This window comes from Salvia miltiorrhiza, chromosome 7, assembly GCF_028751815.1.
Source record: "Salvia miltiorrhiza cultivar Shanhuang (shh) chromosome 7, IMPLAD_Smil_shh, whole genome shotgun sequence".
In the NCBI taxonomy this organism is placed as follows: Eukaryota; Viridiplantae; Streptophyta; class Magnoliopsida; order Lamiales; family Lamiaceae; genus Salvia; species Salvia miltiorrhiza.
In genome coordinates, this window is record NC_080393.1 from 11,229,666 (window position 1) to 11,251,122 (window position 21,457).

The following is a 21,457-nucleotide window of genomic DNA, read 5'->3' on the forward strand; positions in this document are numbered from 1 at the left end:
ATTGGATGTATATATTTATTTATAAGCCTTATCAATAGCTATAGAAATATATCACATAGATTTAGTGTAATATCTATGAATTAATATATTTTTATAAATATATAATATGTAAAATAATTTTAAAATAAAATACTCTCTCCGTCCCGCCCAAGATGCTACATATTCCTTTTTGGGCCGTCTCAACGAAGATGCTACATTTCTATATTTGGCAAAAATAATGAATTTTAAACACTTAATTAACACTAATTAAGTATTTCTTTATTACATTCTCTCTCCTACTTTATCACTTTATTACTCTCTCTTTCTTACTTTATCATTTTATTATTACACACTTAAAACATTAATCTACAACTCCTTAAATCTCGTGCCGAAAAACAAATGTAGCGTCTTGGCCGGGACGGATGGAGTATATAATAAGGGGTAAAATAGGCAATCTCAAGTTGTGCCTTAAGATGTCTTAGAGCATCCGCAGCGGTGGGTGCGATGGCCGGATCGAACCCGGCCTATCGCACCCACCACCGTTGCCGCACCCGGGTGTGAAGGAGGGGGGGCGTTGCTTCGCACTCGTGAATAGTGGGAGCGAAGGAGGGGGCGTGTAAAACACGCGCCCCTTTTCGGCCGAAAAAAAAAATTAAAAATAGCCGTTTTTGACCGTTTTTTTTTCCGTTGCCGATTTTTCTTTTTTCTTTTTTTTTTAATTTCTATACCCCCTCTATATATACATATACAACCTCATTCTCTTCTTCATCCTCTATCATTCATCCATTCTCCTCATTCATCCATTCCCCTCATCTTCTAAATTATTTCAACAAATAGCAATGGAAGGCGATTGGAGCAACTATTGGCGTGAACATCCTCAAAATCCATCCCCCGGCGAATCAAATGCTTCCAGGCAAGGATTCTCGCCGTTCACGCAAGAATCGAATGCCTTTCAAGCGGCAGACACCAATTTGAACCCCCGTTTTGCCGCCGTTGCCGAGCCCGAGCCCGACGTGGAGGAGATTGCTTCTATGCCGGCGGCATCCAAACGTAGCAACTATTATCCGGCAGAAACGGTGCTAATTTGCCGTTTGTATTGCGAGCACACCCACGACTCTGTGGTGGGTGTCGACCAAAAAGGGGCGAAGTTTTGGGGCTCCCTCTGCGCCGAGTACAACGCTAAAAGGCCCGAAGGATCTATTTCACGCAACGTCACGCAAATCAAATCTCACTTTCAACGGGTGTCGAAGGATGCGAAGAGGTTTGAGGCCATGCACAAAAAATGCCACGATCAATGGAAATCAGGCATGAGTGATATTCAAATCCTGGAGCAAGCAGAGGCAATGTGGCTAGCCGAGTACCGTGTTCCGTTCCGGTATTCGCATGCATGGAAGATCTTGCGCGAGTCGAAGAAATTTTCAAGTCTCGGCGGGGATGTTCACTCCGATGTCCATTCGGACAAACGATCAAAGGGGTCCGACGGTCTTCCCACAACGACTTCTAGTGACGCCTCTATCTCCACCCGGCCCCAAGGCCAAAAGGCGGCCAAGAGAGACAAGCGGAAAGGCAAGCAAAAGGCCGAAGAGACGTCGGAGGATAACCAAAAAGCTCTCGGGTACATGGCGAATATGGTGAATGTAATGGAAACGTTCTCCCAAGTTCAACGTGACCTCGCCGATAGCATGTTGATGAGCCGGGACACCTCTCAAATGAATCCCGACGAATTGGCGTTTCACATGTGCAAGGTGGCGGAGATCAAAAAACGACACAACATCCCGTAGATTTTTAGGAATTTTTATTTTATGTTTGTTTTAATTTAAGTAATTTAGGATTTTAATTTCTTGTATTTCTTTTATTTCTAACAATGTAGGATTTGAATTTTAATTCAATGAAATTTTAATTTCTTAATTATTGTAAAATGGAAACTAGAATAAAACTAATTCAAAAATAAAATAAAATCTATTGCACCCATAGTGAGTGCAATACCATTGTGGGGGTGGGTGCAATAAAAGTGGGACCCATTCTATTGCACCCACTATGGGTGCAAGCATTGTGGATGCTCTTAGGCTCTTTTTCTATTAGTATAGATGTTTCTTTAGCTTTTTATGTTGCCGGCCCACATAGAAAGTAAAGGACGGGAGAAATCAAACTACAAGAATAACACAACTGAAATGACGAAACTATCCTCAGTCGTACTCAATCCTGAATTTACTAAAATGTTTCCATTTGTAATAGCCTATAAATAGATGCAAAATCTTCATTGTAAGATACGTTCATTGTTTCAATATAAAAAAAAATTATGCCATTTTAATATAAGTTTTCCATTTCAAGCTTTTCATCGATTAATATTTATTACTTTTTAAATTTCATACCGTTATAAATTTGAAATCAGCATTCCCTCATCCAAACTAGTATTATACCCGTGCTACGCACGATCCAATTATTCATACGTATTTATCATATATAATAACATTAATATATAGAATTGTAAAAAGCAAAAAAAAAATGATACAAAACATACCAGTGCTTCGCACAACATATATAATAAGAGTAATATACCCGCGCTTCGCACGACATGAATATTGATACGTATTTGTGAAGCATTGTAGCGGTACTATAGAATTATAAAAAGAAAAACAAAAGTGATACAAAACATAGTAGAAAGTGGTTAAACAAAACTAATCATGTACATTACATAATACAAAAAATATGAATAAAAATAATAAATAACTTTCATATCATACAGTTCATATTAAAAGATAGTACAACACAAATATAATGATAGTACGACACAAATATATATTTATAATTATATTTCGTTACTTATATTACTACATAAAATTATATATGTAAGCACTTTGACTCTACAAAATGATATACAGAAAAACTTTGATATTGTATCGAATATATATTTAGAATTATATTTTCTTTTATAAATATAAAGCATTAAATAATTAAATAAGTAACTTATGTATTAAAAATATTTAAAAAACATAAAAAAAATCTATGTGCATATAAAGTAATTCTACATATGAACCAAAATCCATAGTTTCTTTTATTATTATTTTAATTTGGCCCACAACAAAATATGAAGGCCCAAGAGAAAGTAAGTAATCGGACTAAAAGCATTAAATAAGTATTGGACTTACGAAAAAAAAAAAGTTTTAGATTCTACATATCAATTTTTTATTATTTATTTAAATAATAAAAAAAAGAAAAGTTTTAGATTTTTTTATCTATGTCATAAAATATAAAATAATTATTTTATATACATCATCCCACCGAACAATTTGTTCTCTTGATTATACCCGTGCTACGCATGGTTCAATTATTTTTACGTATTTATGATACATAATACGTGTAATATATAAATTGATGTGACTGTGCACTTCGATGTACAGTGTACCCGGGTGTACAGTGCACCCAGATGTACAGTGCATTCGAGTGTACAGTGCACGGTCCGATTATTCATACGTATTTATCATATATAATAGGGGTAGTCTATAATTTTAAATATATATTAAGTGATATAAAATAAAATACAAAGTAAGTCAATGAAAATGGAAATTTATATTACATAATACAAAATCTGGAAAAAATAAAAGACTTTCATATCATACAGTTATATTATAAGATAGTACAACATAAACAGTTGTGGATCCATCATTAGTTATTAGGGTTTACAAAACTTATTGAAGTAGACATATGCAAATATCTACATGAGAGTTTGGGGGCGGAAGCCCCTGAGCCAATTTTTTTGAGGAATTCGTCAATTCGTATTTATATAAGTAGAATCTTAAAGGGTTTAGAATTAGAATTGAAAATAATCAAATCAAATTCAAAATTTACACTACATAATACAAAAAATAGGAACTGAAAAAACAAAAGAGTTTCACAACATACGACTTACTATATTATTAAAACAGTCAAGCACAAACATTTCTTAGAAAGTAAAAACGATTATTTCAAGAAATATCAACATTACACTAAATAAATATTATAAAGGGGGGGAAAAAAAAGAGAGGAAAAAATGATCCTCTAAAATTGAGAGGAGAAAGAGACAAATCAAAGTTGATGTGTTAAATAGTAGTGTCTTGTTTTAAATATTGACTATGGATGGATATAAAATATAATTAGTAGTTCTCAAAAAAGAAAATATTGTGTACGATTGAAGTAATATATATTAAAGATAATTGCATAAAACATTCTAGAAAACTTAAATATGAACTATATTATGAGTACAATTTTCATCATCATCTCCATATATATCATAATTTTCATACCTCGATGATTAGTAACTTTTGATACAGATTGACCAAACTTGTATTAATCGTTATTACATAAGACACAATAAATAAAAATGCCAACATTGGAACTTGAACAATAATTTTGGATCTGATGACGTAAACGATAATCAAGGTCTTAAAATCTTATTTTAAACATTATGTCTACTCCACAATCTCTCCTTATAAACTTGCAAACCAATAATAATCAATATAATTCCATTACAGTTATCTATGTTTCTTTATAGAGCAACTGGAGTTTCAACTTTCAAAAATAATTGATGATTATGTATATCCGAACACCTAATTTTATTTAAAAATTTAGACATGTAAATATTAGCCCAAAAATAGGGGATGCAATATTGCATCCCCTATAATTGGCAGAAAGTGGGGTCATTCGACATTTTTTACTTTAATTTATTTCCTATTTTTTTTATTCTTTCTATTAATTTATCATATTAATGTCTTCTCCTTCTTTCTTTTTTTTTTTTCTCTGAACAACTATAGTTTTTCTCTATTCAATTTATAATAATTATTTTTAATTATTAATCTCAACAATTGTGCAATAGTTCTTTTGATTTACAATTTTATTATTATTTCGAAAGCGGCCTATTGCCAAATAGTAACAATTTTTTCTTAATTTTTTTTTTGTGAGTTCCTATTTTTCTTATTTAGTATGCATTCCTATTTTACTTTTTTTCATGTTATACGGTTTCTATTAAATAAAAATCTTTATTATTTCTAATTTTGTAATATAATATTTATAAAATAATTAATTTTAATATTAAATTAATTGAAGTGGGTGATAAATGGCTCCACAATGATGTCAGCAAAAAAATGAGTTTTAAAAAGGTATTGTTGGAGGTGAAAATAAGAACGGGGAATATGATGATGTGTCTATGATGATGCCACCAAAACCCTTAAAATCAGGATGCACTGTTGGAGACGGTCTAAATGAATAAGTTATTTAGCTCATTGAGATATCTCATAATACAATCCATGCAATAAGTAGTATTTTTTCCTATAATTTTTAGAAGTGAGCAACGTGAATTACTATAGTTATACAAATAAATTTACAATCAAAATAACAAAAGTTCGTCAATATGAAATTCATATACAATTTAATTTATAAAATAGAATTGTGTTTTGTGTAAAGAATAAATAAAATAAAAATAAAAATATTCACACTCCTCATCATTTTTAAAAACACGCATGCCCATATTACATAATAATTGTCAATATTATTTTGTAAATATATATTAATAGATATTTTGTTACATCATCCATATTTTTTGTAAAAAAAATCACTTTTTTGTTTTTATGTAAAGTAAACCCAATCGAAGATGTTATCCAAATTCAAGTATTTAATAATCAATTATTTAGGTAAGAGTACTGAAAAGATACATGTTCATAATTTTTTGTATATAATTTTAAGAAAGATTTATAGATCAATTAATTGGATTAGAGTTTGAGAAAGTATGTGTGTATGGATTGTAATTCATAATTTTAAAAAGAATGTAATTTTCAATTAGTTGGATTAAATTATTGAGTTAGTGTTTCTTAAAATAAAAGAAAAAAGAGGAAGGAATTAAAAATGTTAAATAAATTCACAACAATAGTAAATTTTTAACTAAAATTTTTCGATAGTTTTCATTAGCATGGATTAAGTATTTTTTTTTCTAAATTACTCTTTGTACATGCACTATGAATAATAATACAACTAAAAATATTAAGTAGATTAAATTGAAAGAGATTAAATATTGATTCATGCAATGGTCTTAAACTCTTTGGTATACCCCAATGGCCACATGGCTCGGCATGTCTGCACAAAGATTATTAGTTATATAGTTAATTTTATCTTGTTTGAATGTTTGATTTAATGGGTGTCGCTTTTTTTCTTTTTTTTAGAGCCCACAATTTTATCTGGTTGTTGGTGGTGTAAATGGCTAGCCCACAATAAGCCCATAGATAAAGCCCAACTATTAATTAATTACTCCCTCATTTTAGGGTGTACATAATACTTCTCTCATTTGAGGGTTTTCCACACATGAGCGGCGCTGCTATCTCGAAACTTCTAAACTCCAGATCTTCTCTTTTCCTCTTCTCCCTCGTCTGCATCATTTTCCCTTCAATTCCTGCCTTCTCCATATTCCCTTTTTCTCTTCTCCCTCGTCTGCATCGTTTTCTTTGGCCACTCCCAAAAATAAAACCCTAGCTTTCGCCCCCTCTCACCTCTTCTCTCTAAACACCTAAATTTCAAAATCGGACGAAAATACTGACAGCGAAAAAGGCGAAGCAGCCGCTAACGCCACCACATCTTCGTACGGTGGTGGAGGAGCCGGAGTGAAGTTCCTGTCGACGACTCTCGCCGCCTCCCTCTGCACAGCCCGTATCCAGCTGCCGTCGTCCGGGTTTCAAACGACGGCGTCGCCCAAGTCCAGCCTCCATATCTCGGCCTTCTCCTCGTCTGCATAAGATCTAATTTTTTTTCGTTTATTATTTTTTTGTTTTTTAATTTTTTTTGTTTTTTGTTTTTATAGTATCATTTTTGTAGATCTATGAATATCATTTGAAAAGAATAAGTTTTTTTTTTCTGCTGATGAGCTTTTTTTTAATTAATACCGAGTAAGATCTTTAATTTTGTAGCCATATTAGTTTTTTCGTTTTTGAGTTATTAATTTATTTTTTGTGTTTATGGTATTATTTTGTTAGATCTACGAATATCTACACAAATGGGTTCTTAAAATAATAGTTTTTTTTTTCTTTTTGTTTTTGCAGATTAGTATGAATCTGCTATATACTCCTCTTCCATCATCTTCGATAAAAAATTAGCAATCATCTACTCTTTTGACACAGTTTCCCTATTTGTGTTCAAACTTTTTTTGTTGCATAATTCTTACTTTTGTTTTATCTCTTTGTCTGTACTAAAAAAGAGTTAATTTTCAGGTGTTGGTGTCGGCGCTGGATGAACATGGAGGAAGTGGAGATGTGTATTAGGTGGTTGTTGGGGGTATCACTCCGTTGTGAAGGCAAGTCCACTACCACCGTTGGTCTCTGTCAAACACTCGCAGCTTTTTTGAAAAAAAAGTATCATCACTATCTTAAAAATTTAGATCAGATTTTTTGTGATTTAAAATAGTTTATCTAACTTGGCTATTTGACACTATTTTCACAATTCTGATGAGTCTGGCTTTAGATGGAAAGCAAAAGCAGTAAATGAAAAGTTATGGCACAGATAGGAACGCATGCTAAAAGGAAAATAAATATATACTCCCTCCGTCCACGAAATGAGTACCCATTTGTGGACGGCACGGGTTTTAAGAAATGTATGGAGTGTAGTGTGAATAGTTTAAGGGTCCCACTTTTTGAGTGTATTAATTAAAGAGATGTGTGGGGTACACTTGCCAAAAAGGGAAATGGGTACTCATTTCATGGACGGACGAAAAAGGAAATATGGGTACTCATTTCGTGGACGGAGGGAGTATAATGAAACTATTTCAATAATATATAAATGAAAAACTAATGAAAATGAAAGATAATATACAATAAATTCTTGGATTTGAAACCTATCGAAATATCGAAATGTATATATGTATTTGCATGTGATTATAATGTATTGCTTTATTTTTTCACTGAAAAATTAACATGAGGAAACCCTTTAAGGGGTGATATGTAATTCTTCTTCTTGATGCCTACTTGCTGTAAATCTTGAATATACCATTTCTTCTTCTTTATACATACTTGCTGTAAATCTTGAATATACTCAAACAATTTTTTTGTCTTTTGTAGATCTTCCATGCTCCATTGAAAGATTGAGGCTTTTGCAGATCTTCCGTGCTCCATTGATCTGCTGAGAAAATTCATAAATAAATATTAGCTACTTTTATCTATTTTTCCTATAAATCTGGAATATACACAAACTATTTATTTGTTGCTTTTGCAGAATTCGAGAGGTTCCCATGCCGGGAAGCCCACTCATTTGGCATTGTGCGGCTTCCTTAAACTAGCGCACTCAGGTGAGCAACAAGCCGTTGGTTGAACCAATAGGGGCTCTGGCAGAAGATAGCACCAGACACCCAATCCCTGCAGAAGACATCTTAGTAGGACGAATCGGCTGTCTTTGACGTAGGCCAAGGCCATTGCCTCTGATAAGCCGAATCCACTGTCTCGGCTAAACCTGTCTAACCTTTAGTCCTTCAGTCTCTCCGAGGTCCGCGCATCGAAGCCCGCCAACGACGAATACTCCAACCGCCCGACCATTCCATTCCAGATTCAAGCCTTCATCTGCAGAGAAAATTTAGAAATAAATATTGTACATTGAATTGTATTAAGACCGTAAATGGCCATAAAAACTAAACAAAATTAAAATGAAAGTGCCACATAAGAACATAAAATCTATAAAAATAGAACATAAAAAGATTTGGAACAACTAAGAAAACTAAGAATAGAGAGAGAAATTACAACAAATATAGAGAGAGAAAGTCTGCGTTGTGAAAATGCACTGTGAAATAATCTCATATTTATAGGCTGAGTTCTTTAACCAATTGGCTCCAAAGTGAGCAGATTTTGAAATTCAAATATAATTTGGCCGCCAATTTTTCTATTCTTTATTAATGGAACCAGCTGGACAACAATCAAATCCAAAACTGCCGGCATTCTTAAACCCAGCGGATAAAATTCAGAAAGATACATTGGGCCAACTGATGTTGCTCTTGGCGGGATCAAACTCCCCTAGAATTCTATGCTTTAATATATGTATAGATGTGCAAATTATATCACACTACGTAAAAAAAAATCCATCACATTTGATCAAAATACTATCGTGAAACGTAAGAAAGCTCGTGTTCTAGTGAGATTTTGGTCAATTCGTGTGAAAGAGAGACCAATGTTTCATTTACAGATAATATTTTTCTTTTTCTATCTAATAATTAGGGGTTATTGCCGTAAAATACATCAAGTTTATCAATTTTCTGATTTATATCATCACTTTTTTTTTGCCAGAAAATACATGAATTTATACTATATTTGTAATTATCTCATCATTTATAATTTTGGCCAAATTAAATATGAGATGACATTCGAATTGTCACGTGGCAGCCAAAATTGCCAAATCACACATACACCTCTCTCACTCACTCACTCACTCACTCAAACACACATAAACACACGCACACTTCCCCAACCCCTTCCCCCCATGGGGAGTGGCCACTCCCCAAGACCGTCCCACTTCCCCATCCCGCCGCCGCCACTTCTCCAGCCCGATGGAGCCTCCCCCTTCCCCCAACCCCGTCGCCACCACTTCTCCAACCCGGCGGAGCCTCTCCCTTCCCCCAACCCCCACCTTCTCCCTGCCTGCCGGAGTTTAACAGAGGAGAGGAGGCGTGTCGTTAGTGGCCTTGTTGCCGCCTTCAGACTTTAGAAAGAGGGCGGACGGAGGTGGCGTCGTCTCTGGCGGAGTTTTCACTATAAATTTTGGGGAAAGGGGTGGCTGGATTTAGGGATCTAGGGTTTGGAGCCTAGGGCTCGGCGGCGGCAGCTCTACCGTCGTCCAACCGAAGCAAATGAGAGACGAGCGAGGGAGAGGGCGATGTGCAGCGGCGACGACGTTACCGTCGCCGAAGAAGGAAGAAGGAGGAGGGGTTGTGCGTGTGTGTGTGTGCAATGGGTGTGTGCGTGGGTTTGTGTGTGTGTTTTATAGAGAGAGAGTAAGAGAAAGAGAGAGAGAAAGAGAGAGATGGGGTTAAGGGATGAGAAGGCAGCGGCGACGACGATGACGCCGTCGCCGAAGAAGAAAGAAGGGGGTGGGGTTGTGCGTGGGTTTGTATGTGTGTCTGATAGAGAGAGAGAGAGAGAGAGAGAGAGAGAGAGAGAGAGAAGTGTGTTTATGTGTGATTTGGCAATTCCGACTGTCACGTTGGTAGCCACCTCAGATTAATTTAGGCGAAATTATAAATGGTGGGATAATTACAAACAAAGTATAAATTCATGTATTTTCTGGCAAAAAAAAGAGGTGATGATATAAATCAAAAAATTGACAAACTTGATGTATTTTATGGCAATAACCGCTAATAATTATGTGTTGGTCAGAACCTACTGCTTCCAGGGGCGGAGCCAGACTTTTGATTCAGGGGGGTCCAAAAATTTTTTAACGCAACTTTGAAAGTGTGGCAAAGTAAATCACTCATCTTTTATAATTTTTGCAATTTTATCCCCCAATTTTTTCGATTGTCGAATTGTTAACTTAAAGTTTGTGTGAATTATTTCTCCATGTAATATTCATGTTACGATGTATTTTTCAATAAAATTGCTACATATTGAAAATTATGGTGCAAATACAAGATACAGTCTCTTTTTAATTTGGAAAAAAAATTAATTGAAATTGTACGAAACGACGTCGTTTAGGCCTCACAAAAATGACGTCGTCGTTACTAATCCATGTAAGTTGCAATTCAACACTCTGACGATCTAAAAAAAATAGGGGACGTAATTGAAAAAATTGAAAAAATAGTGATTTAATTCGCCACAGTCAAAAATCATGTTAAAATTACAAATTTGAAATAGTTTGTGATTTTATTTGCAAAAATCTCATAAAAGTTCGTAAGATAAAGTAACTTTCAATATCAAATTAAAAAAATAAATCTCTAAAATCCAATCCAATTATGATATGTATAAATTAATTATGTGTTCACTTCTTCAAAACGTCTTAACTCTAAATATTGCATACCAATTACAGTTTAAAATAGCTCAACATAATAATAATGTAGATAAAATTATATATTTTTATTTTTAATATAAAATTACAAAAATACCCCTACTATTTTTGAAAATCCCAAGGGGGCCCAGTGACCCCCCTGCCCCACCCCTAGCTCCGCCCCTGACTGCTTCCTTGTTTGGCTAGTACAAAATATGCCCCTCAATTATATGTATGGAGTTTTATATAAATGTAATTAATGACAAACTTAATTATATTATGAATGAAGTGTTAAGAGAAAATCTTTTTTTAGAATTGGTTTAACTTATAGATTTAAAAGTTGAAATAACTTACCTTGAATGTTGGAAAATTAATATAAAAAGAAAAAAATCAAACACAATTGAATATAGCATGTAGTATCATTTAAAAATTGAGATGGTCTTGCATGCGGTCAATCGCATGGAATGCGGTGGTCAACCGCAATCAAAGTTTATATATTACCGTTTCATGAATATAGACAAAATAATTGCGTGGTGCAGTGGCTGAGTGTGACCTTTTTATCTTGAATGCCAAGGGTTCAAACCCTTTTTTCCCCATTTTTTACTTTTTTGTTCTTTTAGTTTTTTTTGGTTCCTTTTTCGGTTTTTTTGCTTTTTTTTTTCTTTTTCGTTTTTGCTTTTTTTTTTCCTTCAATTTTTTTTGCTTTTTTTTAAACTTTTTTGTGTTTTTCAGTTTTTGCTTTTTTTTTCTTTCTTTTTGTTAGCTCTTTTATTTTCTTCTATTTTTCTGTTTAATTTTTTATTTTCAACACTTTTAATTTTTTTTCTATTTTCTTTATTTTTTTAATATTATCTTTATTCACATCAATGATTGTTTTTTATTACAACTACGATTACTTAACCAAATAATTCAAATTATAAACTTTTGTGAGTAAAAATAATAATTTTCATAAAAAAATACTTTTAATAAGTATAAAATATACATTTGTTAGCACAAATGTATACTTATGTTAATATAAGTATTTACTTTTATTCAATATAAAGTACTACTTATATTTTTTAAACCCTAAATCCTAAACACTAAACCCTAAACCTTGAATGCTAAATCCTGAACACTAAATCATGAATCCTAATAGGAATATTTACTTTTAATAAGCATAATATATACATTTGTTCGCACAAATGCATATTTATGTTAATATAAATATTTAACTTAATTCAATATAAAGTATTACATTTTCTAAACCTTAAACCCTGAACATTAAACCCTAAACCTTGAACACTAAACCATAATAGAAATATTTACGTTTAAGAAACATAAGATATACATTTGTTAGCACAAATGTATTCATTCAATACAAAATATTATATTTTCTAAACCCCAAACCCTGAAAATTAAATCCTAAACTCTTATAGGAATATTTACTTTTAATAATCAAAAGATATACATTTGTTCCTATGAATGAAATAATATCGTAAACAAATTTAATAATTTATAAACATTACATTTCATCATATCAATAATTACTTTTTCCTTACGACAATGATTACTTGACCAAATTTACAACATTACATGTTCTAACGAATAAAATTGTAATTATCAAGAGTATAATTTACGTTAATAAATGTAATTATGAATACTAAATCTTAAACACTGAATACTAATTAAATCTTAAATAATGAATACTAAACCCCTAAATAATGAATAGTAAACCCCTAAGGGTAATATTTACTTTTATTTATCTTAAGATATACATTTGTATGCACAAATGTATACTTATGTTAATATAAATATTTCTTATCATTCAATATTTTCTACAACCTAAATCCTGAAAACTGAACTCTAAATAATCAATACCAAACCCTAACACTGAATACTAAACCTTAAACCTTGAATAATAAACCCTAAACCTTGAATACTAAACCCTAATTGTAACATTTACTTTTATAAAGCCTAACATATACATTTGTATGTACAAATGTATACTTATGTCAATATAAGTATTTCTTATCATTCAATATTTTCTACAACCTAAATCCTGAAGACTGAACCCTAAACACTGAATTCTAAACCTTAAACCTTGAATACTAAACCGTAAACCTTGAATACTAAACCCTAATAGTAATACTTACTTTTATAAAGTCTAACATATACATTTGTTAGAACAAATATATACTTATGTCAATATAAGTATTTCCTATCATTCAATATTCTGTAAACCCGAAACATCGAATACTAAACTCTAAATAATGAATACTAAACCCTAAACACTGAATATTAAACCCTAAATAATGAATACTAAACCCTAAATACTGAATACTAATTAAATCCTAAATAATGAATACTAAACCCTAATGGTAATATTTACTTTTATAAAGCCTAACTTATACATTTGTATGCACAAAATTCTAAACCCTAAACACAAGTATTATATCAGGAGATTTAATTTAATTTAATATAAAGTATTATATCTTCTAAACCTAAAAACTAAATTTTAAGCCCTAAACATTAAACTCTAAACCATAAACACTTGATTGATTGAGTTTAGAATATTAGATAAATGACTATTTTCATACATTATAAGTTTTACATTTTCTACGTAATGTTTACTTTCATTGAAAATAAGTATTACTTTACATGTTATTAATTAAAAAGTGCAAAGTAATTATTATTATGACAAATAGTAAATATTGACATTAAAAAAGTAGTGTTTGTGAAATATTACTTTTCATCATTTTAATAGTTATTTTTTCTTACAACAATGATTACTTGAATAATTATTTGATTATTTTTTTCTATATTTTATTTATTTCTACGTTATTTAATAAACATAGAATATACATTTGTTAGCATAAATGTATACTTATATTAATATAAGTATTTACGTTCACTATAATATAGTGAATGAAGATTAGAAAAGAAACCTAAAAATGAATAAATAAAAAGAAAAAAATTGCAAGAAACCTAAAAATGAAGAAAACATGAAAAGGAAAAAAAAACATAAAAAAATGGAAACAAAACCAGAAAAAAAAACATTAAAAACGTAAAAAAAATAATAATAAAAGGAAAAGAATAGGGAAAAAAATCGCAGAAGTAAGAGAGTGGGGGGAAGTGAGTTTCAAACACATGTGACCCTTGTCATGGAAAATGAGGCGCTGTTATCTACCGCTGCACCACTACAGCACCTTATCTATTTTATCTCAAAAACTCGTATATATCCGTGCATATATGGGTCAACCGCATAGACCGCACACAATAATTTGCGTTAAAAATTCGTTTCTGTTTAAGGAGAAGTTTGGGCCATCTCGTAATTTGATCTTCAGCAAATCTACAGGCCCAATAAAACTGGCGGCCCGTAGTTGTTCGTTCATCTTCCACGCACAGTGCGACTGCCATAAGCTCTGATTCAGTCCTAATCCTAATCGCAAGCAAGTAAACTCAATTCAATCCAACATCAATGGAGGAATACCCGGAGGAGCTGCGTACGCCGCCGGTAGCTCTGACGTGTCTGGTGGGCTGCCCGGAGATCCATCCCCTGATTACGGCGCACCTCCACTCGCAGCAGCCCCCAATCAACGCCATCGCATTGCCCGATTTCTCCAAGATCTCCGTGATCCCCCCGAAGAAGCCCCCCAGAGAGACTTCGGAGCCCCCTTCCGGCATTATAAAGAGAGATTGGCTCTCCAAGCACCGCACTAGGATCCCCGCCGTCGTCGCTGCGATTTTTTGCTCGCGCGATGTCTCCGGCGATCCCGCTCAGTGGCTCCAAGTCTGCACCGACCTAGAGAACCTCAAGTACATGACCTCTATCTTCTATCGTTATCTTCTCTAATTGGTGCCGAATTGTTGTGTGAGAACCCGCTGCTTCGTTGGCAGGGCGTCGATGCGCGGGCGGAACATCAAATTGGTTGTGCTGGTTGTCACTCAGTGGGATAATAAAGGTCAGTGAGTTTCCACCTTATCGGATGTGTGATTTGATGTCGGAGCGTTGATTTTATCAGCTGTCCGTATGATTATATTCAGTTGTTGAGCTCGATTACTTTTGTGTATTTTATGTTGGATATTTTTGTGCCTAGTTCGTCAGAATATGTTAAGAGGCTATATTTGTGCTTGCAGTAGAAAGAATGAAGTATCCTGGAACTTGTAGTCATGCATGGGATCTTTAAGTCTCAAGTTATATTTGGGATACATAGAATCAGTAAGCTATTTTTCTGCTGCTAATTACTGCAGAAATGTAGCTTTGCTATTGTGTTGGTGTTACCTGAGTATTTTTAAATTTCTCAAATGGGAAAACTTGAAACAATGTAAAGGGAGAGTATATAGGATAGATAAGAAAAGGGAGCCATGCTATAAACATTTATTTGGTCTTCTGTATTAATTCAGGTAATTTGGATATTATCTCCTGAATAATGTTTGAATGAACAGCATTTGAGAATCAATTGTGCTGTGCACTAGCTATATACTGTTCAGTCCTGCACTCTGATTCCTAGAACTTCTTGCTAAATAGTGCTTAGAAACTCACTGCTCTTCTGCACTGCATGCACTTATTTAAATGAGCTCAAGAAAAGAATATGTCAGTGTTAGATGCTCTGGTCTCCTCATCTTTCTCTTTTTCTTTAGTTTGGAATGGAGAGGAGAGATTTGTTTTATTGAATCTGTCTTCTGGTCTTATTTATGTTAGCAGTGGAAATATCGGCAATTTAACCCAGGTTCTGTACAATTCCGTTGCAGATGACACAAGTGAAGAGCGCATACTTGCCTTAAGAAAACGTGCAGAAGTAGATTCGAAAAATCTCATTAGTTTTGTACTAGATCACGAAGAGGAGCTTCAACAATCTCTTAACAGGCAGGCCCCTTTAGTTGTGTCCCTATCAAAGTCTTTGGTTTGACAATCATAATCTTTCATAGGTTTCTCTTCTCTTTGAAACCTAGTGAATTGTATGTGCTTGAACCAAAATCTGGTTTACTCTGCAAATATCTCAAATTTGTGAAGCCTAGTTAGCTACATCTTTTCAGGCTGTGGACTGTGTTTGGAGAACTGGCAAACACATATTATAGGGACGAAGGTCGAAGAGTAAGATCGCGGCTCGAAAAGAAAAGTTACACCTCGATGGAGCTACATGTTCGGTACTGTTTCAAGGTAGGGTCCTTCTGTCATCCTGGTGCTCTTTTAAATCTGTTTCAAGAGTTATGTAGACTTCCATGTCATACGGCAATTAATTTGAAATTTTCTCCAAGTGCAATCATATATTTTCACAAATTTAGTGGAAGTGTGATTGCTATTTTACCCTTATATTATGAGATAATTCGTATTTATGATTTCTTTTGGTACCTTTGCATTTTAAGTGCGTATGAATTAAAATCTTGGGAATTTTCCACCATTATTTCCTTGAATACATATTGGTTTTTAGTACTTTATTCAATTATCTATGCTTTAGTCATTGTAAACATATTGAATAGAGTCTTTCTGCTATTGTCCTTGTCTTTTATTTCTATATTTACTAATGAGATTTTCTGTTCCTCTTTCTTATGCAATCTAAACCTTATCAACTACTAGGTTGCTATATATGCAGAATTTAGAAGAGACTGGCTCGAAGCTCTCAAGTTATATGAGGATGCATATCATGCATTACGAGAGGTACTTCTTCGATCACGGTTGCAGAGTCAAGTTTGATTTATGCCGCTTACAGATGCTCATTCATACTTTAAGAAACTTTTACTTTCCATCCGAGGAAAATTATTGTTGTCTGAGCAGAATATACTGGAATTTCTAAAACCACTGAACGTTCCATGTGATATCTGAGAGTCTTTTATCCCACTTGTGCTTGTGTGCTCAAATATAATAGTTGATTAACAGAGCTTATCACTCAGAAATACACTGTGATGCCACCTTTATGACCAGATAAATTATGTCTGCAATAACCTAAATGTTCTATTCTGTAATATATGGTTTATTTTAATTATTTATTGATTGTTATGTTTATTATTTTTAACTCAGATGGTTGGAACATCAACTAGAATGCCCCCAATCCAACGCCTGGTTGAGATCAAGGCGGTTGCTGAACAACTGCATTTTAAAATGTCAACGTTATTGCTGCATGGCGGAAAAGTTCTTGAAGCAATTTTGTGGTTTCGTCAGCACACTGCTAACTATAGGAAACTTGTTGGATCTCCAGAAGTTATATTTCTTCACTGGGAATGGTTAAGCAGACAGTATATGGTATTTGCTCAACTATTGGAGACAAGCTCACCCAATGCTCTGAATGTCCCGAGTACGGCCTCTGTTCTGGAAGAAAAACCAACTGAATGGGAATTTCATCCAGCTTACTACTATCAGGTCACTACTCCATTACTGAAAGATATAAAATGTACTTAATCAATGATGAGTTCTCACTTTTAATTTTAGTCCGATGAGTTCTAACTGTTGGTCTCTCTTTTCCCAGTTGGCAGCTAATTACCTGAAGGAAAAGAATACATGTCTGGAATTTGCACTATCTATGTCTATAGATGTTGGTCCAATTGATGGCAGTGCAGAGTCTGTGGTGGCTTCTGCTTATCTTGGTCAGTATTCCAGGTTGCTTGAGCATGAAGATGCTTTCATAATGCAGCCGTGAGTTTTACTGGCCATCCAATTTTTCTCTTTATATCCTAGTACAGGTCTAGAGATTCCTATATAGTATAAATATATACTCGAGAATAATCTCTGAATCAATTTGAATGCAGTCTGACGGATGATGAATATGCCCGTTACGCACTGGCAGAAGGGAAAAGATTCCAGGATTCCTTTGAAATTATTGCCCTTCTAAAGAAATCGTTTGAAGCATACAGTAACTCAAAAGCTGAGAGAACAGCTGCCTATTGTGGACTGCAGATGGCTAGAGAATACTTTTCACTAAGTGACTTCAGTAATGCCAAGCAAATCTTTGACAGTGTAGCAAATCTTTACCGACGAGAAGGCTGGTTATTGTCATTGTGGGAGGTCTTGGGGTACTTACGAGAGTGCTCAAAGGGTATGAGTTCAGCCAAAGACTTCATAGAATATTCACTTGAACTGGCTTCTCTGCCTGAAACAACTGGTGCTTTAGAGTCATTCTCTAAAGACTATGGTCCAGCAGGGCCTGCGACTCTTTCACAGAAAGAAAAGATACACAAGGAAGCATTTGAGGTTGCCAGAGGGGAGTCCGAACTTAATTCCGACGAACAGAACGGTGCCTTTAAAGTAAAAAGTGATTATCCTCTTTATCTTGAGATTGATCTTGTTAGTCCACTAAGGGTGACACTCCTAGCTTTAGTTGCCTTTCATCAGCCAATGGTTAAGCCAGGTGCTCCATCTCTCATCACTATATCACTTCGGTCCCAATTGCCGATAAATGTTGAGATCGATCAGTTGGAGGTGCAATTCAATCAATCGGAGTGTAATTTTATTATTACAAATGGTCAGAAGCCCCAGCCTGGTCGCAGGGTTGAGACCGCTCCTGATCTGGTACTTGCTACGAACAAATGGCTACGACTGACCTATGAGATAAAATCTGGTAAGTTGGTAAGATATTCTGTGCTCCACTATTTTATTTTAGAGGTTATGTAAACTCTAATTGTGGGCATAATAATTTCCTGCTTAAATTTGATGTTTCTATCCAATGCTGCGCCACTTTGATATCACTTCGTGCTGCTAACTTAGATTTTATCGTGAATTTATGCAGAGCTGAGTGGAAAGCTTGAATGCATATATGTAATTGCTAGAATTGGACCAAACTTCACAATATGCTGCAGAGCTGAAAGTCCTGCCTCCATGAATGATTCACCACTTTGGAAATTTGAGAACCTACTAGAAACTATTCCCATCAAAGATCCAGGTCTGGCATTATCTGGACAGAAGGCTATACAAGTTGAAGAACCAGACCCACAAGTGGATTTGATTTTAGGTTCGTCTGGCCCTGCATTTGTTGGAGAAAACTTTATTTTACCTGTGACGGTTGCCTCCAAAGGACACGCAGTGCATTCAGGTGAATTAAAAATTAATCTGGTTGATACAAGAGGTGGTGGTCTGCTTAGTCCAAGGGAAGAAGAACCGTTCTCATCTGACAATCTCCATGTTGAGCTTGTTGATATGTCGTGTGATGCACCTGAAGATCAGTCTGAAGCTCCTTCCGACAAAATCCAGAAAATTCAGCCATCATTTGGATTGATTTCTGTGCCATCCTTAGATGTGGGGGAATCATGGTCGTGCAAACTGAAAATTAAGTGGAATCGACCTAAGCCTATTATGCTTTATGTCTCATTGGGCTACTTCCCTCAGAGTGATGAACCTAGTTTGCAGAAAGTGCATGTCCATAAAAGTTTGCAGATTGAAGGCAAAACTGCTGTTACAATCAACCATCGGTATTTGCTTCCTTTTAGGCAGGATCCTCTTTTGCTATCGAAGCTGGAGTCTGTTTCGGAAACTGATCAAACACCCTCACTTGCTTTAAATGAAAAAACAATGCTTATAATCAGTATTAAGAATTGCTCAGAGGTTCCCCTGAGATTGCTATCTATGACCATTGAGACGGAAGAGAAAAGCGATGCTTGCACTATACGACCTCAGCAGGAAGAGTTCAGGGAAGCCGTTGTTAATATGCCAGGGGAAGAGTTCAAGAAGGTTTTCACCATCTTCCCTAAAGTGAATTCCAGTAAGCTGAAGATCGGTACTGTGAGTCTGAGATGGGAAAGGGACCAACGTCATTCTTATACCACAGCATCTCAAGTTACGAAACATAGACTTCCCGACGTGAATGTGGAGCTACCTCTGCTAGTTGTGAGTTCAGAATGCCCACCTCATGCCTTTCTTGGAAACCCTTTTCTGTATTGTGTCAAGATTCTCAATCAGACGGAGACGCTTCAAGAGATCAAATGCTCCATATCCGACTCACAGAGCTTCGTTCTATCCGGGCCCCACAGTGATACAATGCTTGTCCTGCCGAGGTCAGCCCAGATTCTTACGTACATGCTTGTTCCCTTGGGGTTAGGGTCGCTGCAGCTTCCTAAAGTGAGTGTGACCGCAGTCAGATATTCTGCTGGTTTACAGCCATCCACTGCCTCATCGCTTGTCTTTGTCTACCCAGCCAAGCCCCATCTCGATCCCAAGGCAGGTGATGCTTGAACGAAGGCCCTATCATCTTCGCCACTGCTGTCTTTGTCTACTCATGCCCTGAAATCTCACTCTTCATATTCAACTCACAAGCCATCTTCTTGTTCAGTTAACATATCGTTTGCTCTTGTAAGCATTATTGTCGTGTATTCAACTCAGATGGGACTAGAAGTTCATATTGTTCAAAGATAATGTATACGCAGGCCACAATTTGATCAATTTTTTGGTATTTCACTTTTTGGAGCTGATTTATGTAGTGACAATTCGATGTGAGAAGATCAATTTGGAGGAGGAATATTCTAAATTTCCATTCTATTAAGATAAACAAAAGTCTAGCTTTATTTATTTACACTAATCCTCAAAGTGAACGCTAGAATTTTCGACATGATCACAAGACCTGTTTTTCTATTAATCACGAATTGTAAATTGCACAATTTATCAAATATTTGGATATATTTGCGACAAAGCAATGATTATAATTGGATCGTGTCTAGGAAGTGGCCCTTTGAATAATTATAACTCCATTCCTCATATTACAAACATCTTATTTATTTTTTGATAAATAATAATTAATAGATTCATCATTTTCCCGTTTCACCAACTCACTTTTATGTATTAACTAGGATTTGCACCCCGTGCAACGCACGGGAAACAATTTTATAATTTTATATTTATATAAAATTGATATCAACTCAATTATCATATTTATAAATATAATAAAAAATTAATTTTAACTGAATATATTTGAATTGAATAATAAAAAAATAAAGAAGAATTTACAATTATAAAATTTAATTTTATGAAAATACAAAAAAAAGTTAAAAAAAGAAAATGAAAATAAAAAATAATTAAAACATAGATTTATTAAAAAAAGATGAGAACGGAGAGAATTTTTTAGAATTTTAGTCTTTAAATAAATATAACTTTTAAATTTTAAAAGTTTTTATTGTGATCTTTAATTTGATATGCATATTAAATATTTTATAATTAGTCAAATTTCACAATTTTAGAAATAAATACGTACAACAAAAAAAAAATAAGAAGATAAAGAAAAAAAGATTAAAAAAATATAGTTCATAAATAAACCTCCAATTTTATTAAAACTACAAAATTATTATTTAATTTTAAAATTAATTTAAAATCAATTAAAAATTAAAAATTGCTTTCTTAATAATAGTATAGATAGATAGGTCCGTAATAAATTAATCATAGCTCAAACGGCTCATCTTTTTTGGAATTCAACATTCCAATAAATTTGGTAAATTAATTTGCAATATTAATGATGTCGGACATTTCCGTTCGATCATTAATTTAAAAATTATTTTATATTTATATTAGATATTTACTCAATAATTATTTCAAATAATGAACGTGATG

At 34.0% G+C, this 21,457-nt stretch overlaps 3 protein-coding genes across 3 annotated transcripts in view; 2 read left to right on the forward strand and 1 right to left on the reverse strand.

Moving 5' to 3' along the window:
• The window catches only part of LOC130992619 (uncharacterized), an 88,715-nt gene that overhangs the window by 57,046 nt on the left and 10,212 nt on the right, over window positions 1–21,457 (reverse strand). The window lies entirely within an intron of this gene.
• Window positions 1,011–8,301, forward strand: LOC130993812 (uncharacterized). Its single transcript, XM_057918848.1, has 2 exons — window positions 1,011–1,616; window positions 8,206–8,301. Exons 1-2 carry the CDS (start codon window positions 1,011–1,013, stop codon window positions 8,299–8,301), a joined length of 702 nt encoding a protein of 233 aa, XP_057774831.1.
• On the forward strand, window positions 14,256–20,314 carry LOC130992543 (uncharacterized). The gene is made up of 9 exons (XM_057917215.1): window positions 14,256–14,748; window positions 14,830–14,894; window positions 15,685–15,799; window positions 15,970–16,093; window positions 16,511–16,591; window positions 16,952–17,290; window positions 17,397–17,563; window positions 17,677–18,485; window positions 18,654–20,314. Exons 1-9 carry the CDS (start codon window positions 14,411–14,413, stop codon window positions 20,090–20,092), a joined length of 3,477 nt encoding a protein of 1,158 aa, XP_057773198.1. The 5' UTR covers window positions 14,256–14,410; the 3' UTR covers window positions 20,093–20,314.